Source organism: Miscanthus floridulus, chromosome 7 (genome assembly GCF_019320115.1).
Source record: "Miscanthus floridulus cultivar M001 chromosome 7, ASM1932011v1, whole genome shotgun sequence".
In the NCBI taxonomy this organism is placed as follows: Eukaryota; Viridiplantae; Streptophyta; class Magnoliopsida; order Poales; family Poaceae; genus Miscanthus; species Miscanthus floridulus.
Genome location: NC_089586.1, coordinates 75,510,915 through 75,535,671, shown reverse-complemented (window position 1 = coordinate 75,535,671; position 24,757 = coordinate 75,510,915). Strand labels below are relative to the sequence as shown.

Here is a 24,757-nt window from a genome sequence, read left to right as displayed (position 1 = left end):
CTGAAGAGAGAGTTCCATTGGGGGATATTGAGTTAAAGTCAGATTTGACCTTTGAAGAAAAGCCGGTCCGAGTGATTGACACTCGTGAGCGAGTGACTCAGAGTCGGGTGGTCAAGTTTTACAAAGTCATGTGGAGTAATCGGGGTAGTGAACGCAATGCAACGTGGGAAAGGGAAGATTATTTGAGGGATGGTTATAAGGAAATCTATCAACAATGGTACGCTTTTCAAATCTTGGGACGAGATTTTTATAAGGGGGGAGGGCTGTAACACCCTAGGTGTTTGCCTTCCACATTTGCACTTGCATTTCATGAACATGAGCATCATTCATCCATTCATGAGCTTGTGTTGCCTGAAACATGTTTTTGAAACATTGCAACGTATCGTTATATTTCATGAGTGTTGTTCTATTATGAAATGAAAAGTGTGCAACACTTAAGTGCAACATGTGCAACTCACTTTAGTGAAATATGGTTAGTTCATACTATGCAACAAGATCCTGAAACATGTGAAACATGACTATGAAACAGATGTAGCATTTCATGTGTTTTTCATTGTTTCAGTACATACAATGCTTGATTCTTGTGTGACCAAGGTGTGGTGTGACTAATAATTCTCTTAAACAACTTAGTGACACCTAGAATGCCATTTGGAACATTGTTCATATTGATCATGTTGCCTAAATAGGATTTCAAAAAGTGGTTTCACTTGTTTTGACCCCTAAACCCCTTTGTTTGACTGTTTAAAAAGTGTAGCTTAGAATGTTTGCATGTCTAAGCAACCTAAAACAAAGTTGTAGCAAATTTGATAAGGAACAAACTTTGTTTAGAAGTCAAGTCATGAAAATGTGCACAACATGTTCAAAAAGGACCCACAAGTCAGCATTGAAGGTGGATTCAACACTTGAAAATTTTTCTAAGTCATAAATACAATTCTAGTTTGATCGAGCCAACTTTGGCTTGATGTAACTTCTGATTCGTGGTGAATTAGACTATGATCCTTGAATAGAAGTTGAAGATGGAAGGTAGGGCTACAACTTTCATGTACACGATTTTTGCTATTGATCAACAGCTTAGTTGTTTTAACGCGTTGAAGTTGCACTGTCAGGCTTGTTTGGATCACTGAATGGCGAGCTATAGTGTTCGCACAAGTTCATAATTCGACGGCCGCATGTACACCGTGCATCGCCGGTCGCCTGAGCGCGCTGCCATGCGTTGAGGACGCCCTGGCGCGGCCGACCACGACATGAACCCGCCCCGCGCGCTTGCCCAACCAGTTCGTCAGCTCAATTTACATTTCCTTCGCCTTCACCCGCTCATAGCAACAGCGCACCGTCGCTCCGCCATCGCCGAGCAGCTCCGCCGATGCATAGCTCGCTTGCCGCTGCAAAAACGAGTCGGCCAGCTCGTCAATAGCTCCGCCATGTTCTCCTCTATGTCCTCCACCTCTCAGCCGTGCCGATTGGGTCTTGGTAAGGGCGCATTGGCCACTTCTGCCGTCACCGCCATGGGTGTGACCTCGCTGGAGTTGAGGCCGCCGTGGTCGGTGTAGCTAGGAGCCATCTCGTCCTCTTTTCTTCCTTCTAGTAGTTTCCCCGCATGCCCTAGGAGCTCGTACCGAGCTTAGCCGCGCCCTACAGGGCCAGACCTCGCCGGAGCACCGTCGGACCACGCCGCCGTCCGCCATGCACGCCAATTGTCCTTGCTAGGGTTCGGTAGAGGTTGAAGTGACTGGCATGGATGGAAGTGCGCACTCACCGGTGTGGGGAGCACGCCGTGCCAGTCGGTTTTCACCGGAGGAGTCGCCGTCGTCGAGCTTCGCCGTGTTCCGCGTCGTCGAAGCCCCCTCCCCTATTTTCGTCTCACTAACAAGCGGGTCCGGCTGACAACCGGGTCCCACACGTCAGTGACTGCTTGTTCCATAGGATAGTTCAAATTCCAGTTTTGAATACTGTTTTGTAAATTTTGTAACTCCAAATGTGTAGATCCAAATGTTGTGATTCAAATTTTGTTAGACTCACAGTGAGGTCTAGTATTTAAGAAAAATATGATATGAGCATATGATGTAGAAATTTTGGATGAATTAAATAGGAACTTGAAAGGTGTTTTTGAATGCATGCAAACTTGTTTAAATCATATCTTGAGTTTCTTTGATCCACAAATTATGAAATTTTGTGGGTAAGCTAGTCTTGCTTAGTAGAAGCTCTGGTTAAAATTTGAGAGTCATTGCATGTATAGTTTTTGAGTTATAGATTTTCCTTTTATCATTGGTGGATGCTTGTGTGAATTTTTGTAAATTATCTAGGAATCCTATGACCATGAAACTTGGTGGGTAGTATCTTAGTACCTTAAGCATGCTAGAAAAAATATGAAATCTGTTGCTTGACACTTTTCACTAAGGTTTCCTAATTATGCCATTCTAAGCCATTCTGCCTTGTTATTTTTGTGTAGGTTGTTATACTTACTCAAATGGTGTGAAATTTTGATGGTAGTCTACTTAGAGCATGTAGTATCTACTGTAATTTTTGTAGATTTAATGATGTAGTTTTCATATATGTTTACCATTTCCTCTAATTAATTAAATAAATTAAGAAAGGTATTAAAAGAAATGTTTTGGTGATGACACCCTACTTTCTGGTGTTCTTGTGATATGTGTAACAAGTGAGTAAAGTTACTTTTGTCCAATTATGTGTTTACATCATAAGTTAATAATTATTTCGTTTGCATTATGTCCCTCTGGACAGATCTGGGGACTTTAGAAAGTTTCCCATGATATTTTGATTTGCTATGGATGTGATGAATACAAGAGCTGTAAATGATTTACGTATCTAGCTCCTGTCAAAATTTTAGGGCATTTGGCCCAGTAGTTTAGAAACTACAGCTGTTTAAAGTTAGGTTCCAGCTTTGCCTACTCTCTGCCTTTGGAAGACAGAGTTCTGTTGATTGATGAATTAGACCTGGTAAAGGGTTGAATCATGTTTTGAGGTCTGAAAATGAATTGTAGACAATTTCATAAGCTTTCCAAATTGTCTTGTTTCAGGTCATTTGGATTTATAAATCTCCAGTTATGGCTAGTTTACTGTACCGCTACATAGGCTTCATTTTGCTGAAATACAAATGCTTGAGTGTATGTTTGTTGCAATGTTCTCATTGATTGTCTAGGGGTTAGCCTAACTTGAGAATATGCTTAGGTGCAGATGCTAGGTCATTAACTGAAGATGAGCAATTATACATTAGGTTGTATAAACTTGGTAAGTAAAGTGATTTGAATAGGGCTTAAGTTGGAATATGCAAACTACAACGAACATGTGCATTCCCCGAGCATCCCTGACATTCGTTCATGTGCATCCATGATATTTATCTTGTGCATTCATGCAATAGGTGTGCCGGAGGGAGTGACATTGCTGGAGTTCGAGGGAGCCAACCAGGAGGAGGAGCCCGAGGTGTAGGAAGCCGACGAAGCAGCCGCCGCGGAGGAGTTGCCTGAGTGCCCTGACCACCAGCCTTCCTCTTTCCTGAAAGGCAAGCCCCGGAGCATATTAAGCCTCCCATGTTTTTACAAATATATTGAGTACCTTTTATTCGTTGATGATGCATTAAGTATAGGAATTGGTTGGAACCAATTGCTGCTTTAAGTACATTTTTTATTTTTTTTGTATGCATGAACATACAAACTAAAACATTTATACTCACAGGAGTAGAATAGTGAGGAGTTGGAGGTGGAGGTGGAGCGAATAGCGAAGGTGGCGGAACTACACCCGTAGCGGCGCCAATACTTTGCATGTACTAAAGAATCTCCACCATCCTCCACTACTCAGCCTCCCGCTCGGCATCCACCCTCTCCATCTTCGCCTGCATCTGCTCCCATATCCTTCTCTCTTGTTCCAGCTGGGCCTACAATATATTCACCCCAATGTTATAATAATGCAAAGGAAAGGTATGAAAAACCAATGAACGACGAATAAACAAGGAATAACCTCGAGTGCCTCCACCCGGTGGTGTGAAGTGTCCTGCAGAGGTCGTATGGCCGGGCTCCTGCTCATGCTGCTTGCTCGAATCTAGGAGAGACTAGGAGTTGCGGCCGAGTCGATTGTGCCGTCGCTAATCTAGTACCGTCCATGCTTCTTGCCTCCTCCCACCCTGATGATGACTTTTCCATCAAGGTCCTCGGTGCTCGGATCGTACTATGGCCCATGGACCTCTCTTGCCATCGATGTGTACTCACTGAGGCGGTTGTGGATGGTCGCATTGCTGTACGCCTTGGGCCCGTCCTCTGAGTTGTAGTCGACGTCGGGCGTCGCCTTGCCCTTGTGGACCATAGCAAATGCCTTGAAGATGGAGCAAGGCTGGCCACCATGTGATGCCGACTATGAGAAAAACAACAAGATGATTATAAATCATGCAGAATTGAGCGCTAGAATAAATAAATGAATTCGTGTACCCATGTTTCTGCGTATCCACTAAGGCGCTAGAATAAATTGAGCTGATGAACTGGTTGGGCAAGCATGCGGGTGGGTTCATGTCGTGGCCGGCCGCGCCAGGGCGTCCGCGACGCATGGCAGCGCGCTCAGGCGATCGGTGATGCACGGCGTACACGCGGCCGTCGAATTCTAAACCTGTCGAACACTGTAGCTCGCCATTCAGTGATCCAAACAAGCCTGATAGTGCAACTTCAACGCGTTAAAACGACTAAGCCGTTGATCAATAGCGAAAACCGTGTACATGAAAGTTGTAGCCCTACCTTCCATCTTACTACGATGTCATCCATGTTGGCCTCAATGGTTCGCCCGATGAGGTCCCCAAAACACTTAAGCATACAATGCTGGTACGTAGCCCCATGTTTTTTAGACCGAACAACATTGTGACATAGCAGGATGATCCAAATGGGGTGATGAAAGATGTCACGAGTTGGTCGGACTCTTTTATCAAGATTTGATGGTACCCGGAGTAGGCATTAAGGAAGCAAAGGGTTCTGCACCCTGAGGTCGAGTTGACTACTTGGTCTATGCATGGCAAAGGAAATGGATTTTTGGACATGCTTTGTTGAGACCTATGTAGGCAACACACATTCTCCATTTCCCACTCTTCTTTCATACAAGAATGGGATTGGCTAACCACTCGGGGTGGTATACTTCCTTAATGACCCTGGCCGCCTAAAGCTTCATAATCTCCTCACCGATGGCCCTGCATTTCTCCTCGGTGAAGTGACACAGGCGCTGCTTCACCGGCTTGGAGCCTGGCCTAATCTTCAAGGCGTGCTCGGCAACTTCTCTTAGAATGCCTGGCATGTCCAAGGGTCTCCATGCAAAGATGTCTTTGTTGGCACAGAGGAAGTCGATGAGCGCGCTTTCGTATTCGGAGAAAAGCGTGGTGCCAATGTGCACCACTTTGCCCTTAGAGCCGCTGGGGTCTTTGAGGACCTCTTTGGTGCCTTCTACAGGCTCGAAAGACACGACTGACCGCTTGGGTCGGGCGCTTCCTCGATGACCTCCTTCCTGATGGCCGCAAGCTCCTTGGAGGCGACAATTGCCGCGGTGTGTTCGCAACATTCGACCTCACACTCATAGGCACGCTAGAAGGAGGTTCCATTGGTGATGACCCCACATGGACCTAGCATCTTCAACTTCAGGTAGGTGTAGCTAGAGACGGCCATGAACTTTGCCTAGGATGGACATCCTAGGATGGCGTGGTTGGTTCCATGGAACCTGACGACCTCGAAGGTAAGGGTCTCCATCCTATAATTGGTCGGATCCCCGAAGGTGATGGGCAAATCAATCTGCTCGAGTGGCACGACCTACTTTTTGGGCATGATGTCATGGAAAGGCACCCCGGTCAGCCAGATGGGCGCTCGGTCGATGCCCATGGCATCGAGCGTTTCGGCGTACATGATGTTGAGGCCGTTGCCTCATCCATTAGTACCTTGGTGAGCCGCTTTATGCCAATGATCAGGTCGACCATGAGCGGATATCTTCCTGGCTGTGGGATGCTTTCTGGGCGGTCGGTCCGATCAAAGGTTATGGCAGACTCCTACCATCGAAGGAAGGAAGGCGCGGCCGGCTTGGTCATATAGACCTCGTGGCATGCAAGCTTCTGGCGGCGCTTGGAGTCGTAGGCCGCTGACCCTCCAAAGATCATGAGGTAGCCATCCAGCATCGGAAATCCTCCGTCCTTCCCCTTGGCATCATCTGTGGCTGGCTTGGGGTCCCCCCTATGCTCCCCCTTGTTGGGGCCTTCGGACAAGAACCGCTTCATGAGGACATAGTCCTTGTGTAGGTGCTTGATGAGGAAAGCATGGTTCAGACATGGTCCTTCGAGCAACTTCTCGAAGTGGTCTGGGGTGCCCTCGGTAGGCTTCCGACCCCCCTTGTGGTCGGTGGTGGCCATGAGCGAGCTCTCACGCCACTGCTTGTTCTTCTTCTTATAGGGACGGTTGGAGGCGCCTTCGCCGATGTCCTCGTCCTGCTTTGCCTTGAATTTGAGACGATAAAAAATTGCCCCGACCACCTCCTCCCCGAGGCGTGGCTGGTGGCGATGTCGAGGAGTTCCTTGGTGGTTCATGGGCCCTTATGTCCTAGCTTGTGAACTAGGGACTTGTAGGTGGTCCCAGACAGGAAGGCTCCTATGACGTTGGTGTTGGCTATGTTGGGCCACTCGTTGCACTGCTAGGAGAAGCACCGGATGTACCCATGAAGAGTTTCCTGGACCTTTTGTTGGCAGTTTTTGAGATCCCATTGGTTCCCAGGATGCACGTATATGCCCTAGAAGTTTCCCATGAAGATCTCTTTTAGGTCCGCCCAACTCTAGATTCGGTTGGGCGAAGGTGTTCCAACCACATTCGCGCCGAATCGGCCAGGAACAATGGAAGGTTGCAGATAATGAAATTATCATTATTCGCTCCACCGGCTTGGCAAGCAAGCCGATAATCCTCGAGCCATAGTCCGGGGTTTGTTTCCTTAGAGTATTTTGGGATGTTGGTTGGTGGTCGGTACCATGGTGGGAAGATGGCGTTAAGGATGTGTCGGTCGAAGGCCTGAGGTGCCAACAAGTTAGGGCTCAGGCTTTGGTCCTCACCACTATCATAGCGTCCGCCATGATGTGGGTGGTAGCCACGGCTAGCCCCCTCCCTCGCATTGCCTCAGGTATGCCTGCGGGCGTCAAGGGTGTCACGTGCGTCTCGGTGGAGGCCGAGACGCTCACGCATCGGGACCGTAGTGCATGGCCTACCACCATGCTGCGCCTAGTGGACTGACACGTCCTTGTCAGGTTGCTCTGAGGGCATGCGTTGGCTGGCATCGAGCTTGCATCATCAGGATACCGAGCTCTCGGCATGCTGCGCCGCCGCACACTCGAGTAGCATACGAATCTCCTGGAAGCCCCTGGAGCAAGGCCACCACAGCAGCGATGTTCTGGCTTGCCTGGGTGAAGTGTGGGAGGGCTTCATCATCCTTGATTATCCTCCGGTTCATGTCGTGGGCCATGGCGCATGCCCACCCACTGTCTCCTTAGCTCTTGATCTCTCGCTCGAGCTCTGTGCGTTCCTGCTTGAGCTAGAGTCATGCTTCCTCGAGCTCCTGGTGCCGGGCCTTCAGTTGCTCCACCCACAGGTGAGGTGGGGCCCCTGCATCCCTCTTGACCTCATTGTCAAAGTCATTCATTGGGGTAGCCTCTCCCTCATGGATGCTTTCAACGTGTCCCTCGGGGGTACCTACCATGAAACATTCACGAGAGGGGTGATGGCCCCCCTGCTAGAGTTAGAGCTAGAGGGCGACTCTAATTCTCCTACAAGGAGGTCGTGGGAAGATTCCGTGATATATTTAGTCATCCCCACGAACTCACCATTCATAAGGGATGGGGGCGTGCGCTGCGGCACACAGTGGCCAGCGGTTTTTGTGGCGTTGTGTAGACTAAAAAAGAGCGCTATCGGGGTGCTCTGGATGAGGTATTCCAGGGAGAGTGGCTCTCCTCTAGCAAGTTGTGTCATGACGTTGGAGAAAGAGAAGAAGAGGTGGCCTAGGTCCTCCTAGGATGGTCGGGGTCCTAGGAAGGCGCCGAGCTAGCGCTCTAACCTCCCGTAGTCGAAGCCGAGGAGCTGGTCACTCTCGGGGGCGTGGGCCTCTGGTGCGTGATCCTCGAGCACCTCGGCGATCGCATTGAGGTCAGGGGAGTGGAGAGGTTGGGCGGTGGGCGATTGCATCGAGGTCAACGGAGTGGAGAGGTTGGGCGGTGGCAGGAGCCTACGCCAACTCTCCCTCTGTTGTGACGATAAAGTCTAGGTTCCCAAAGCACACGTGCGTGCCCGAGACCCAACTGACACCGTGACTAGCCATCCAAGATCTGGTGTGGACATCGAGACGTGCAAAAGGCCCCTACCTGGCGTGCCAACTATCGATGTTTTGAGTTACCACCAATGGGTAAATTTCTAGTATTGCGTGTCTGGCTCTGATGGTGTGCTTTAGAGGATATGAGGTTTATACTAGTTCGGACAGAAAGTTCCTACGTCTAGTTCATTACTACTGCTCATGTTAGTAGCACTGAAAGTTTGTAGTAGGGGTTACAAACAAGCGAGAGAAGAAATGATCCCAAGTCTCTGGTGGAAGAAGTGAATGGGTGCTGAGAGCTCGATCGCTGCTTAGCCGTGTGTTCATGTCATGCTCTTGTGTGGATCTAGATCCGATCGGGTCTCGATGGGTCGATCTCCTTCATGGGGTGCCCTGCTTTCCCTTTTATAGGCCAAGGGAAAGCATGGGTTACAGCGGAGGAAAAGGAGAAAAATGAGAGAGAGAGAGAGGAAGTCTGCCAGGACCGCTAGGTCCTTCTTCTCCTTCATGCAGGTCCCACCGATCCTATAGACGTCAATAGGGATGACTCCACGTTGTGACCTTGTTCTTCACTGACACCATGCGCAAGCGTCGTCTGCCGGTCATGGCGTCCCATTTTGTCCCGGTGGGCATCATGATGAACTGACGCACCTGTCAGCGTTCGTACGAGAGTTAGGCAGAATAGCATCGGCATGCTCGATGTTGTTCTTGATGTGAATCCTCTAGTATGGCCTATCATGGCCACGGGTTACATCAGGGCATGCCGATCTCTTCCTTGGTGTCAGAGTTTTGACCCAGGCCCATACGCTTGGACCTAGAGTGGTCGGCGGTGGTATGGGTCCTCGTCGAGCGAGACAGAGCCTGCACCTAAGGGGTCAAGTGAGGCAAAGCCTGCGGCCTTGGGATTGGGCGAGGCGGAGCACAAACCCAAGGGTCAAGCGAGGCGGAGCCCGTGGCCTTGGGGTCGGGCGAGGCAGAGCACAAACCCAAGGGTCAGGCGAGGTGGAGCCCATGGCCTCGGGGTCGAGCGAGGCAGAGGACAAACTCAAGGGTCGGGCGAGGTGGAACCCACGGCCTCAGGGTCGGGCGAGGCAGAGCCCGCCTCCAGAGATCGGGCGAGGTGGAGCCTATGCATCTGAGGGTTGGTTGGAGCTGTAGTCGCGCTCTTGACTGCTTGGATGAATCAATGTTGACGGCCATTAGCTCCTCCTCTTCGGGTACCCTAGTATTGGTCCCCGACAAGAAGGCACTTTGAACAAGCAAAAGTAGACCACTAAACAAGACCACCTGTCCAAATTGATTTACCGTATGGATCTTACACTGTAGGTCTGTGTCACTTGTGCATAACAGAAGTTATGGCGGGGTGGGGGCGCAAAATAGCTTGTAATCTATGTTGAACAAGAAAAACTAGATTTCCAAATTAACACCCTCAAAGGGACACAACATGTTATCTGCAAAAATGCATAGTCATGTCCAAGTTCAGCAGCCACTCATCAAGCAAAGTCACGTGCAACTCAATTACAGGAAACTAGCTGACGTTGTTCCTTAAGAAAACTAGCTGTTGTAAAGATAATAATTTATACCAGGAAAATACAAAGTTTCATGTTAACAAATGATACTAAAACAATGATGTTAACACAATTTGACCTAATGGTATCGGTAGCTAGTAGCAAAGTCACCTTTCGTAGTTTGCCGCCCTAGGTCACGCATCGTAGAAGATGTCGCCTGCCGCTGCATGCACCTCCGGTCGCAGGCTCGTTCTCGGCCGCCACCAGGCCCCAGTCGCCTTTGGTTGCGTGCTTGTTCTTGTCCGCCACCGCAACCCTATCACCTCTAGGCAGATCTAGATCTAGATCTAGGCGATGACCGACGGGGAGGGCGCCGACGGCAGCCAGAGGTGGAGGCGATAGCGTGTGGGGGAGGAGCAGGGAGGGGCGACGGCCGAAGGTGGAGGTGTTGGCTGGAGGTGGAGGTGGAGGCGTCGGCATTTGGGGGGGGAGCAAGGAGCGGCGGCACTGTGAGGGAGACCGAGGGAGAGAGGGAGTCAGGCGTGAGGGAGAGCTCATGGGCTTTGGTGGGGATGGAGAATTTGGGTGTCGACATGTATGATGTATCCTCCTCCTCTCTCTCTCTCTCTCTCTCTCTCTCTCTCTCTCTTTTAGTTCTTATTTCTTTTCTGTTTTCTCTTTTTTTTAACTGCTCTTTTTTTGGTATCTTAGATATTATATAAGTCGTGGAGAGGAGATGTGCGTGTAAACGGGTGTGTTCTTTTCTTAATTTTTATTTCTCTTTCTATGCAATTATGTTTCTTGTTTTCATTCAAGAAATTGTTTTGATTCCTTGGCTTTTCCGGAGTCTCACCTAATATCTTTCAACAATTCTTATTAATTGCGTTGATGCATCAATGATTAGTGTTAATGATTGCCTAACACCTAGGGTGTTATAATTAATTTGATTTTAAACATTAGTTTACAGTTAAGATTTACCACAGAGGTGCCAAAATGATCTACGATGTCCAACCATGACGACAACTTAACTAGTTGTCATAGATGTATCACTTCAGAAATGAACCGTCACAGATGACAGAATTCTATAACGATTTCTTAAAAGGTCACATGTGAACCGTCATGTATATGGGTATTTGTTGTAGTGGTCTAGTTCAAGCATTAGGGGGGGGGGGGGGGGGGGGGTTGTTGAGTGCCTAGTTTTGGAGTTGGAGGTTGAAAATTAGGCTCTTCAGATAGTTTTTAGAGTTTGAAATGAACGAACTTTACCCATGAGAACTATACTCGATGCTGACTCTGTGGCTCATCCCATATAGGATCCAAGGTTTTTAGGGCCTCAAAGGTTCTCTCCTCAAGCTTCTCGAATGGCATGTCTCTATCCCACTATTCCTCTACGAACTTTGCTTGACTCGAGTATTGAAAGGCTAGAAAGATATCTCAAAATATGTTAGGTGTGAATATCATCATGATAAAAATAACTATTGTCATAGATTTGCTTAACTACACAACTCATTTGGTGATATTTCTTTGATGATATTTAAGCATAACCAAATTTCAATGGGGCTTGAGTAATCTGCGGATGTCTGTACTTGGAAATAAAGTAATTTGGTTGGTTAGGGCTGTAGGAGACTACAGAGTAAGACATCAGATGTAGCATGTGAATGGAAATAGAAGAGCAATGCTAATGGGGAAAAATTCTATATATGGCTTAGATAGCGGTTGTGAGGTTCTTAGTATCATGTATGTAGTCAATTCAAGTGCGTTATTGGTTTCAGTTAGCTCATGATGCCAAACAAGGAGCTAAAGCTTCAACGAGTCAGGCATGTTTCAAGGCTAGAGAAGAATCTAATTTTGCTTTGATAGAGACTGTGATGGTAAAAGAGAAGGGTGCTCAATTGCAGATGGAGTCTAGCTATCGTTGAGCGGCGAAGGCAAAAGCTCAAGTCCAGTGTAAACATGGAGTTTCAAGCATGATGATTTCTATAGGTGGTGGAATATTCATCAAGGTAGAGTTTCTTAGATATGTGTCAAAAATTTTATATGAGTTTGATTATATTAGGACTTTGAGTTGTATTTGGCAATACATGGTAGAGTTGGAGTCGGACTTTTAAAACCTGATCTCATAAATATGAAAAGGAGGACTGCTATTGTAATTATGGCAACATAGCGATAGGTTCACGGAATGAAGGTGGTGCCTTGCCGCCTGCCTGGACTCTCAAGCGACCAGTGTTGCGGTATTGGGACAACACCCATAGTCATCAGTGCCGGCCCTAAGGGCGGGGGCAGGAGGTGCGATGGCCGGGGGCCCAGGTGGGATGGGGGCCAGGCGGGACCGCGGGATTAATGCAGAGCTGCAGAAGCCAGGCAGCCAGCAGGCCAGCAGCGCCGCACGCCCGCACAGCCCGTCAGCGCGGGATTAATGCAGAACAGCAGAAGCCAGGCAGCCACCAGCCAGCAGGCCAGCAGGCCAGCAGCGCCGCGCCGCACAGGCACAGCCCGTCGCCCGTCTTGTCTTTCTTTTCAGGAATCAGGACTAAGCTGAGCCGCCGCCAACGCCGCACTGCCGCAGCCCCGCACAGCGTGAGCGATCGGCCGATCGCTACTTCGTACAGGAGACGCAGCGCCGCAACAAGGCAGCCGAGGGCCCGAGGCAGGGCTCGACGAGGACGACGAGTCGACGATATCTGAAGATTTATCTTGGTTATTGCCTTATGTCCTTTTTGTGATTTGTGAATCTTGGTTCTGAATTAATTCATGTCTAAATTGTCTAGGCCCTAGATTTTTTTTTCCTTGTTTAAATTTTATCTAGTACTTTGTACTCATATAGTCATGTTTTTCTTATAATTTGGGTCAGGTGTAAGAATTTTAGAATGTTACCTAAGAAACATTTGTCATGGGCTGCGAAAAAACGGAAAAGACAAGAAGAATAGTTTGTTCAGTCACAACAAGGTGCTTTAGATAAGTTTTTTTTCAGCTTCAAGTAGTGCTGTGCATGATGACAGCCCTATAGATGCACTTGATAATCAAGAAGAAGAGCAACAACAAGTTAATGATAATTTAAGTGAACAAGTTGATGCTATAGAGAATGAAAATTTACAGCCTTCCTCTCAACCTAAAAATTCAATTGATGATGTGCAACCTTCTATTCATGATGTCTTTGATCCCAGAACTTGGGAGAATCTTGATAATAAGGGTAGAGATATTTTGATTGAAAAAGGACCGGTGAGAGAATTGAATCTTGAGTTCCCTGTAGATGCTCACAATAGACATTTTTCATATGCTTACTACTCTAGAAAGTTAAGCAATGGTGAGGTGGTTGATAGAAAATGGTTGGTTTACTCTAAACATGTGGACAAAGTTTTTTATTTTTGCTGCAAATTGTTCAAATCAGATCAGAACAAAAGTTTGGTAGCACATGATGGATTGAGGGACTGGAAACATCTTAGTTTAAGACTCAAGGAACATGAGAATAGTGTTGAGCATATAAGAAACATGAATACTTGGAATGAACTTAGGCTGAGGTTGAGCAAAAATAAAATAATTGATGATGATTTGCAACGAGAAATTGTAAAGGAGAGAGAGCATTGGAGACAGGTTTTAGTAAGAATCGTTTCTGCTGTCAAGTTTCTTGCTAAACATAATTTGGCTTTCCGAGGGCAAAATGAGAAACTTTATCAAGCTAACAATGGTAACTTTCTGGGCACAGTTGAAATGATGGGTGAATTTGATCCTGTGATGCAAGACCATATTAGGCGGATTCAAAATAGTGAGATTCATCATCATTACCTTGGGCATAAAATTCAGAATGAGATGATTTCTCTTCTTGCAGATTGTGTAAAACAAACTATATTAAAGATCATTAGGGATGCCAAGTATTTTTCTGTGATTTTAGGTTGTACTCCAGATGTGAGTCATGAAGAACAAATGACTCTAATTATTAGGTGTGTGAATATATCGAGAAATGTTCCAAGGGTAGAGGAGTTCTTCCTAGAGTTTTTGAAGGTTGATGACACATCAGGATTGAGTCTTTTTAATGAATTAAAGAGTGCATTGGCCTCTCTTGGTTTGAATATTGATGATGTGAGGGGTCAAGGGTATGATAATGGTTCAAATATGAAGGGGAAACACCAAGGTGTTCAGACGCGCTTGCTTGAAATTAATCCAAGAGCACTATATATGCCGTGTGCATGTCATAGTCTGAATCTTACTCTTTGTGATATTGGAAAATCTTACAGGTAAACTATTATTTCTTTTATATGTTATATATTGTTTTCATATAATATGCCATTATTTGGGATCTTACTATTTGTGATATTTGAAATCTTGCAGGCAAGTTATTTCTTTTTTTGGCATTATCCAACGTATATATACCCTGTTTGTAAAATCTACCAAAAGGTGGAAGATTTTGGTTGACAATGTCCCAAGATTGACAGTTAAGTCATGGTCTAATACTCGCTGGGAAAGCCGAATAAAAAGTGTTCAAGCTATCAGATTCCAAACTCCTCAAATAAGATCAGCTTTAATAGCGCTAGAGAAGGCTTCAACTGATGACCCAATGGCGGTTAGTGAATGTCAATCTTTGGTGAGTGCACTTGAGAATTTTGAATTTATAGTTGGTTTGGTTATCTGGCATGATATTTTATTCTCTATAAATAAGGTTAGCAAGAAGTTGCAATCTAAAATTGTGAGTATAGATGCTACTCTCAAACATATTGAAGGTGTCATATCATATTTTAAGAAGTATAGAGATGAAGGTTTCACTTCTAGTATGAATACAGCAAAAAACATTGCATCTGAATTGGATATAGAGCTAATATTTCCTATAAAACGTCAACGAAAGAGAAAGAAATATTTTGATGAACAAGATGACCAAGACGAGGAAATACAACAGTCTGTTGTGGACTCCTTTAGAAGAGAGTACTTCCTAGTTATGATTGATTCTGCAATTGCTTCATTGACTAGTAGATTTGAGCAGATGACAGCATTTGATAATGTTTTTGGGTTCTTGTTCAACTCAGAAAATTTGAAATCCTTGGATGAAGCTGATCTTTGGTTGCACTGCAAGATTTTTGTGGAAAATTTTTCTCATGATAACTCATTCGATGTTGAGATCAATGATTTTTTTTTCAGAATTAAAGGTGTTGCAAGTGACTTTGCCAGATTCTTTGATGTCGGCGCCAGAGATTCTGAAGTTTTTTATGGATGCAGATTGCTATCTAAATATTTTAGTTGCCTATCGAATTCTTTTAACTGTACCTGTGACTGTAGCTTCGATCGAAAGAAGTTTCTCAAAATTGAAGTTGTTGAAGAACTATTTGAGATCAGCTATGTCACAAGAAAGGTTAAATGGCTTGGCTATGTGCACCATCGAGAAGGATATCTTAGACACTATTGATCTCGATACCGTCCTTGATTTTGCATCAAGAAATGCCCGAAGAAGTATCTTTTTATAAGAAGCAGTGGATATGATGGAGTTCTATTCTTCTTTAAGGTAATCATATTAGTTCTAAAAGTACAAATATATTGCTCTTTTAGTCTATGTTGTTTCTCGCTCTCGATAATTATCAGACATATTAAATTAAAAATATATTATTGGATTTGTTTTCCCTATACAAATAAAATTATCCTATATATTCTAAATTTTTTTGGTCTAGAGGGGCCGTCGCGATGAGTTTGCTAGAGGGCCCTCAAAATCATAGGACCGGCGCTGATAGTCATGCTCTAGATATATAAGATTTGGTTGAACCTCATCAATAAATATTATTATATTTTCATCCAGTAGCGTGCGGGGATTAGTGGAGAGTTTGTCGTTGTGGGGCTAATTTCTAATAGGAAGAACTATTCCTGGACCGAGCATTTTGTTTGCTTTTCTCGCGATAATGACCCCTGCAATTCTAAGGGTCTGTGTCACCTTTTCGACAAGAGTTGAATCACTGCAAAGCTGAGGTGCTACCGCAGAATCCGTTGTGCTCAGTAGTCATTGCTGCAGTTGTGGCCGCAGCAGAAGATGTTCAGGTGCCCGCTGACGAACAGGGTGTTGGTCAGCTTGTTTTAGTCCCTGCCGATGGCCGGGCAATATCTATATCTGTGGTGTTCAGGTGCCCGCTGACGATGCGTGGTCTAGAAAAATCGACAGCTGTGAAGGATACCTTGCATGCACATTCCAGTGGCCTGGTACACACATTTTGTAGCTGCAAATCAGCTAGTGTATATGTGGTACTATTTGCTTTAGGAGATCTTTCAGTCAGATTGGGATAAATCTTGATTGACAAGTAGTGTGATGTGCAAAGCCACAGATGCCTGTTATGCAAAAGTTAGCGGTCCTCTTTGTACCATCTAAAATCAAAGAATATACCTATTTCAGTATTTCTAGAGCAAAGATCAAGACCCATGAGAAGTTTCTTTTTGAAGGGAAGGCCCCTAATAACAACTAGAGGGCTGCTTTCTTTATCAAATTATAAGCTAGCTATCTAGGAACTTTACTCAAGAAGAATAAGCACGAATTAGAGTCCATGAAGGGAAAGAAACGCTCCAAGACGTCCACTACGGCACTACCAAGTAGTCCATCAGTTCTAATAAATACTTCACTTAATTTATCGTAAGTCAAGTTTATAAAACTTTAATGAAGTTTATAGAAAAAATATATTAACACATACAATATCAAATTAGTTTTATTATATATAAATAGTATATTTATATGGCTTTTAAAATATTTTAAAATATTAACTATAATTTAAAATAGAGGGAGTACCAACTAAGCCAGACCAACAAGTTTCCTAGGTATATATCTTTTAGAAAAACTCGTGGTGAAACACAACGATGCAAGCAATGGCGGAGGGAAGGGGGCCTGAGCCAGCCAAACACCTCCCAACATTTCTATGCTCCCGAATGAAGCATTCCCTCCATTAGCTACTTATTAATTGTTAAACTAGTAGTATACCCGTGCTAACGCTACGGTAACTTTTAGTCGTGTTCAAATTAAACCATGACTCCCTGACATTGAGACCACCATTTTAATTAGTGGATGATCAGTTGGCCAGTCAAAACTTTGCCTATATTTTCAGCTTCGTTATTCAGTGCATGAAGAACAAAAGAAAACTTACTTCTTTGATTTTAGTATGATCATCTGACCACCAATTTTAGTATGATTTTCGTACACAGGCTTTAGCACGATTAAAAAATATGTGTATTGCTTTAAGGGGCTCCAGGAACCATGGCAAACCTATACTACAAAAGTGTTTCCAAGTACAACTATATGTTAAGAAAGTAGCAAGAAAGTCTAGCGATCATCTATACTGCACATATAAAATTTCATAGTCCTTTGTCAAGGAACAGGTTCATCCAATAAATTATTAAGGACAACCTGTCCACAATGATATACGCTAAACAAAATTCCCGCAACATTCATTCACTTTACGGCATCAGTGCAATGAACCCAAGTGTAACTGTGTATAGTTTTTTCAGAATACAGAAAAACACATAGATACCGTATCAGAATGACTAAACCTAGCTAACATCTTGAAATTATAATAACTATGCATTTTCAATGCTTTAACAGTGAAGCGTTTTCAGATTTTCTTCTTGTCAAAATAATCAGTAAAAATATCATAATATAGCAATATCATTAAACGGTCCTTGTCAGACATTATATCAATGAATTAAGAGAGCCTTTAGAATATCAGAATACAGTTTCTAGTACCTGCAAGGGGCTATATAATACAAGCTTGTAATAGGATTCAGGGTTAAGCCCTTCTTTTGGAGGACCTGAGTGAGGACCAGCCTAAGGGCTTCCGCAAAGATACCAGTTACTTGGTATAATGTTCCAATCACGTTTTGCTGCCTTCTATTCAGGATGCACACCTTCTGAAACTTATAAAGAAGACGCAATGAGTATTATGTTAGATCTGAAATCCCTGCAGAGGATAGAAGTAGTGAAGTTACTGATAGAACTCAAGTTGCTGCAGAGGACAAGCCAAATAGGAATTCAAGTGCATCTTTTTTTTTAATGAAAATTCAAGTGCATCTTTGAATGGAACTGAAACTTCTAATGGTAAAACAGGTAAGTCTGATAAACCATCATTTGTTGTCTGTGTCTGCCAAAGATTTGCTTTTTTTTTTTTACCCAGTGACTCCATTTGTGAACATCATGACATGGGGAAGACTTCGGCACTGACCCTCTCAAAGTATCCAGTCGATCACAACGACGCAGCACCACAGTTGAAGTCCAGTAGAAGTGTAGAACGTGAAACCCTAAATAGTGGATTTCCCTTAGTATTCTACATCTGTTAATTATGGTTACATAGTAGTGGCCTACGTGCCTCATGCCGACGAACAATCGGAGATGAAAACATACACGTACTTGTGGGTGTGGTGCGGGCGCCTATATGGCTCAGGCCGCCGGCTCGGTGGCCACCGTGGCCATGAACTCGTCGAAGGAGATGACCCCATTGCCGTCTCGGTCCACTGCCGTGACGATCTATGTGCACCGCTCGGCCGTCATATCCTCCAGCGTGCGGCGCAACTCCTCCGCGTACTCGGCGGAGGAAGCGCACAGCGTGTCCGACTGATCGCCGTCCTCGAACAACGCTCCGAGCTCCTCGAGGCTCATGAACCCGTCCTCGAACAACAGCGTGCAGGCGGCGCGACAGGCGAGCGGCCGCCGCGAAGAAGGAAATTTTTTTCCGAAGGAAACTTTTTTTGTTTTTTTTTGACAAAGCATACCCGAGCTTTATTGATCGAAGATAGTTATATCGTTTAGTACAGACTCATGAATGAAACTAGGGGCTCATCGTCCCAAATACAATCTGTCTTGGTTTTCATAGCTCGCCTTGCCAACTCATGCACTACACGATTAGCATCTCTACTGCAGTGCTCAATAGAAATTTCCTAGAACCCGCTCCATACAATAATGCATTCGTCATAGATGGCAGCCGCCGAGTTTGCCGTGAACCCTTCCTCCTTCATAGTTTCTACCCACCTCCGTACAGTCGGCCTGAATGGCAAGTCTAGTACCTACATAAGGAACAAAGCTATGCGCGGCTGCAATCAACCCCCCCCCCCCCCCCCCCCCTCCCGAGTGATCTCGAATTACAACTTCTGTGCTTTCACACCCCACATCATCATCAAACGATGCATCCACATTAACCATGATCATTCCTTCTAGAGATTTTTGCCACCCCTTACGCACCTTGGCTTCCTTCTTCATAGACATTTTATAGTTTCTAGTTAGGGCACCATTGGATAGAGCTAACCTGGATGGTCTCTGGTCACTGAATATTTTCTCCATGAACATATTTTCTGCGCTCCCACCAGATGTACCAGCCCCCATTCAAAATGAGTTCGGCCAGGCCAACGTCCATAGCTTGAACTTGGTCCCCCTTTGGATTACCTCCTCCAAGACTATCGCACCAGACCGGTCCACCGCTAGTAGCCGAACGAGCGACTCCTAGATGCCCAGCGCCCTCCACACTTCCTTTGCTCTATGGCACTCAAAGATGGTGTGCTTAATGTCCTCTGCTCCATTCAAACATACGGGACAGCCTCCAGAGTTTCTAGTACGGTGGTTTGCAAGAATTGCCCGCCCTGGAATTGATCTGTGGAGGGCTCGCCATCTGAAAATTTTAGTCTTTCTGGGAACCTAAAACTTCCACAATTACTTCCACAAGTGACTTTTTCCTGCACCGCTAGCTTGCATAACATGATGTCTTCGCCCATATACGTCTTTCCATAAGCAGTGGTATTGTCAGTGCAGAAAGTGACTAACAAGTAATATTTGTAGGTTTGCCGTACGTTGTGATCGGATGTGGCCTAGCACTCAATGACATATGGTTTATACTGATTCAGGCAACGTGCCCTACGTCCAGCTTGAGTCGGTCGGTGACTTTATTCCTGAGCCCAGGTGCTCGAAGTTTGCAGTGGGGTTACAAACGAGAAGGAGAAAGACGAGGGGTACAAGAGGTCCGGTCGGACTTCGGTCGGAAGGGCCAAGAGTGACGGGAGCCCGCTATGAGCTAAGTGTTCGAGCGCGTGCTCATGGTTTGAACTTGGTGGTTCTATTGTTGTGTAGTAGTGAACTTGATCGATCTGAATGAATCTGCCTTTGTTGGGAGAGAGCGCATCTCCTTTTATAGATGAAGGGAGTGGCCTTACAAGTGAGAGGGAGAGAGTACGTATGCTACTAAGCCTTGTTGCTCACGTCGGTGGGTACAGGATGATAGTAGGCGCCCATAATACTGTTGAATGTCAGATGCATGTGGGAGGTTGTGTTGTCTTCTTTGGGTATGGTAGACATTGGCGCCTGCCACACTGTTGATATCTGGAGACATGCAAGGGGTTTTACCATGTTCCAATACTATAGGGGAAAATGTCGGCGCCTACAACACTGCTTGGGTTCTGTCATGCCAGGAGGGTCACAGGGTACTGCCTGGTAGATGCGCAGGGTGCGGTCCCTGGTATTACGGTTTTGACTTGTGCGCCCTGCCTTACTTTCTCCGTCCGTTCCCTGGTCCTTACCGAGCGGGCGTCCCCGGTCGGTTAGTCCTAGTCGGCTCTGAACGCGCCAATTGGAGAAGAGCAGCGAGCAGGGGTTTGGTGCGTCCCCAGTCGGAGACGCGGGTCGGAGTCGGAAGTAGTGCTTTGGTCAGGCCTTCCGGTCGGAGAGTCCGTCTGGAGGTGGGCTGGAGACCGAAGCGAGCGCTCCGGTCGGAGAGGTGGGCCGGAGTTGGAAACGGGCGCCGTTCCTCCTCGGCTAGACCTTCCTGTCGGTGATTGGATCACCCTTCTGTTCTGTCGTTTAGGTAATTTGGCCGACCCATGAGTTGCGTGTTTGTTTGCAATGTTGCCTGCTGAGCCGAGCCTTTGTTGGGAAGCCGGTCCATGAGGGACCCTGGGTTTATGAACCCAACAGGAGCCCCCGAGCCCCCGGGCGATTCGAGTAGAATCGTCTGGGCAATTTTTGTTTTGACAGCGGGTGCACGTGAGCGCGCCCGCGGGTGTAGCCCTGAGCCCCCGGGCGATTCGGGCAGAATCGTCTGGGGGAGTTTTCGTGTTGCCAGCGGGGGAAGTTTTGTTTCGTCACCGGTGCACACGAGCGCACCCGTGGGTGTAGCGCCTAGGCGATTCGGGCAGAATCGTCTGGGGGGTTTCAGCGGGCGTGCGTGCGTGTTTTTTAGTCAAGACGGAGTCATCAACCAAGGCGTCGTTGCGCAGCCGAGGCAGTTAGTTTTGGGAGAGGTGGAGCTCGTGGATCCTAGCGTCGGTGCGCGCCGTGGGATCAAGCGAGGCTGTTAGTTTAGGGATCGGACGAGACGGAGCTCACGGGTCCTGGCGTCGGTGCGCGCCGTGGGATCGGGCGAGTCGGAGTCATGGATCCTGGCCTCGGTGTAGCCCGCGTAGCTGAGGTAGTTTAGTTAGTTAGTTTAGGGATCGGGCGAGGCGGAGCTCGCGGATCCTGATGAGGCGAGTTTGGGGTCGTAGACCCAGGCATTTTGGTGTGCAGTCAAGGCATAGCCGAGGGATGGGGCGAGTTCGGGTCGCAAACCCAGGCATTTGGTGTGCAGTCGAAGCGTAGCCGAGGGATGGGGTGAGTTCGGGGTCGCAAACCAAGGATTTTTGTGTCTTGAGCCCCCGAGCCCCGTTGGGCCTTGGTAGAGGTCGATTTGAGTTGTGTGCGTTACTCCGTCCTCGGTTTCTCACAACCGGAGGGGCTGAGCTTTATCGCTTGCCTCGATCGCTCGAGCTCGAGTGACATGCTCGGTGAGCTCGCTAACGGGTATGATCGAGTGGAATCCGGGTCCGTCATTCATAACAGGGTCGACATAGCCCTCTTGTGATATTCCACTGCTCCTTTACCCGCAACCCGGTAGATGCTTGGGTCGTTCCGGAGACTGACCCGGGTGGCCTGCTGGCCTCCCCTCGATAGAGATTCTGTAGGATTGGTAGAGGTTTAGGATCGAACGAGAATGTTGACATGACCCTGTCTCCTTTGGGGTAGACTGGGTGAGGGCCACACGGGGCTCATCTGCATTTTCTCCCCTGGCTCTGTTTGACGTGGGGCGGCCTCGAGTCCTTCATGGGCCAGCCTTTGAACCCCGGTCGGTCATTGCTCATGTTGAATGAGGCAACTACCGCTTCATGATGCAACACGGAGCGGTGTGATGTATTTCGCCGCATGTGCGATGCTTTAGTTCCTGAGCCCCCGGGCGATTCAGGGCCTGAATCGCCCGGAGGGCATGGGCGTATGGAATGAATGCATGTATGAATGATTATACAAACAAATAGCTAGGGTCGGTAGTGTTACCTTGATGACTCGAGTGACGGGGTCTGAAGAGCTCCAATCAGAAATGTCCGACCGAGACACATGCTCGTCGTTCATGACAGAGTCAGCATGGCCAACATGGGGTGTCCCTTTGCTCCTTACCTGTCTCTCGGTGTTTTCCTGAGCCTTTTGATCGACTTAGGAAGCCTGATGGTGTCTCCTGGCGGAGATTCTGTTTTGGGTTTTTCCAAGTGACACCTGGGGATGTAGAGAGCTGCCTATGTGCGGTGGTGCTTTGGTTCTCGTGCCCGGTGTGCGGTAGTGGTGGGCCATACCTAGGCCACGTCCCGTCTGATCAGGCGTCGTTTTGTCAGGCAGGGCACGTCTCATCAGTCAGGGCATGTCCCATGGTATCCCATCTGCATTAAATGGGAAAGGGAGAGGGGTTTTCGCTCCATCGTTTCGACTTTCCCAATTGGCACACTTTCCCCAACTGATGCGCCCTTTTCCTTAAGTAGGAGAAGGGAGAAGGTTTTCACCCCGTTCCTTCGCCTATTCCCCATCTGCCGCCTCCTCTCATTTTCCTTCTTGCCAAGAGCATCTTTGAGAGCCATGGTGGTTCCTAGGAAAGAAAAGGGAGAGAGCGAGGGAGAGGAAAAAAACTCACAAATCCTTTTGTGAACTCAAAGCGAGATGTCGGACTAGAGGTCATCCACTATGAGGGAGTCAGTGCTGAAGGCCTTCGCCGTGAAGGGGTTTCTGCCTCTGAAGGAGGTGGCGCACTGGAGGGCTCTTGGGAGGGAGGAGTTCCCGCAACCTCGGCCCGACGAGGTGGTTTTCTTTCTTGCCTTCCATGAGCGCAGGTTAGGATACCCCACGCACTGGTTCCTGCACGGGCTTCTCAATGATTGGGGTCTGGAGCTACAGCACCTCAATCTGATAGGGGTGCTGCATATCGCTGGCTTCATCACCATCTGCGAGGCCTTCCTCAGGATGGAGCCGCATGCGGACTTCTTCTGGTGGCTGTTCTCTGGGCGAGCTTTGCCAGTGGGGAATCCACCCGAGGTCGCATCGGTGGGGGGCTTTGCCCTACAGAGAAACCCGAGCGCGGTGGGCTCGTATCCAGCATACATCCCCTGTGACTCCAACCGGGGGTGGCACGGGGAGTGGTTTTATATTAGGAACCCGATGGAGGCGCCGTTCCCGGCGTTCACCGGCGGGAGGCCAGAGAGGCGGGATAGTTGGTCGTGGGGCCCTTCCCATCAGAAGAAGAAGGTGGAGATCATTGAGGAGGAGCTACAGAAGCTCGTGCATCATGGCCTTGATGGGGTGCAGGTGTTCCACACCCTCTACCACCACTGGGTTGCTCCATTGGCGGAGAGGGCGCGATCGATATGGAGGTACGACGACCCGTCAGACCCCGATCGCGCGTCGCCGAAGGATCTACTGGATGACGAGGTCTAGAGTCACCTCAACCGGGTGCTATAGCTGAAGCACAAAGAGTTGGTCGATGGAAAGCCCGGACCTCTCAACGCCTCAGTGGTGTCCAAACTGGTATGCTCCCTTCTCCTTACTCTGTGTTCTTTTCCCCTTTGCTTTCTTGCTTTTTGATTTTGAGTCGCTTGTTTTGTAGGGACTTGATGCTTACAAGTCCCGGTCGTACCTCCCAAAGGGGCCGGAGGGCGTGGCTCGGCAGGCCACCCAGAAGGAGGCGGTGGATGCCAAGAAGAAGAAGAAAGCCAAGGTGTCTCGGCAGAAGTTTGAGAAGGAGATCGCCCAGTGCGTGAAGGTTGGGGAAAATAAGAGCGACGTCGAGTCAGAGCTCGAGTCAGAGGATCCCACAGAGGTGGATGACATGATTTTCTCTAAGGAGGAGGAAAGCCGAAAGGTCGTTGTGACCTCGGTGGAGCGTCGTGACCCGACGACGATGTGTGCTCGCGAACGGGAGGCGAAGCGGACGCGGTCACTGTGCCCTTCGGTGGCATCGCTGGTCTTGTCCCCACCTACCACGGATGTGGCTGAGCAAGCCTGGTGGTCCGAAGAGCGGGCTTGCACCCGCACGTCGCTGGGAGTGGCGCCAGTGCAGGACTCACACCAGGAGGATGTCCCGCCTGCTTCTCTGGTCGGAGTGTCCCGAGCCGAAGGTTGCGGTGACCCATAGGCTGGGCAGGAGCTGGTTGGGGCGACTCCACCCCTGGCTGAAGATAGGGGGCACAGGTTACAGCCTGGGAGCGGTGCTCGCCCTGTGGGCCCATTGACGTTGGGTCTTGGTTTCAGAGTCGTGCCGCTTACCTCCCGGTATGTTTTTCTTTGTTTCTTTTTGATCTTGCTGTTGAGTCTTTTTGAAGTATGACTGACCTGTACTTTTTGTCAGCGGCCGGACGATGACAGGGTTGAGCATAGCCCCATCTCTCATGCAGGAGGTTTGGAGGCCCACCTTGCAGCGTGCCACAGCGAGCGGCGGGGGGAATAGGGTGGTGGTGGCGAGTCCTTCCCTTCTGGGGGTGGCGCTCCCCGGGTCGGTTGCTAGTATGGCGGTAGCGGCGACGACGGTGCTGGCGGCGATCCTGGTGTTGACGGCGGGGGCTTCGCCAGAGGTGTCCCTTGCGGCCCCTCCTCCACCGGCTATGGTGGAAGAGGAGAGGGAGACCGAGCTCCCTGCCTCATTGGGCGAAGGGCT

General features: G+C 47.8%; 1 protein-coding gene across 1 annotated transcript; it reads left to right on the top strand.

Annotated features, from left to right (window-relative positions):
* The first annotated feature begins 12,115 nt into the window (after window positions 1-12,115).
* On the top strand, window positions 12,116-18,388 carry LOC136465673 (uncharacterized). The gene is made up of 9 exons (XM_066464318.1): window positions 12,116-12,225; window positions 12,824-13,128; window positions 13,213-13,509; window positions 13,651-14,056; window positions 14,151-14,154; window positions 14,479-14,873; window positions 15,090-15,162; window positions 15,247-15,312; window positions 18,215-18,388. The coding sequence occupies exons 1-9, from the start codon at window positions 12,116-12,118 to the stop codon at window positions 18,386-18,388; spliced, it is 1,830 nt and encodes a 609-aa protein (XP_066320415.1).
* The last annotated feature ends 6,369 nt before the right edge of the window (window positions 18,389-24,757 follow it).

Coding starts and splice junctions, on each gene's coding strand:
- LOC136465673 (XM_066464318.1), top strand. CDS start 12,116: ATGGCCGGGGGCCCAGGTGGGATGGGGGCCAGGCGGGACCGCGGGATT. Junction 14,874..15,089: donor TTGGATGAAGCTGATCTTTG/GTTGCACTGCAA, acceptor CTGTGACTGTAG/CTTCGATCGAAAGAAGTTTC. Junction 15,313..18,214: donor GAGTTCTATTCTTCTTTAAG/GTAATCATATTA, acceptor TATATGGCTCAG/GCCGCCGGCTCGGTGGCCAC.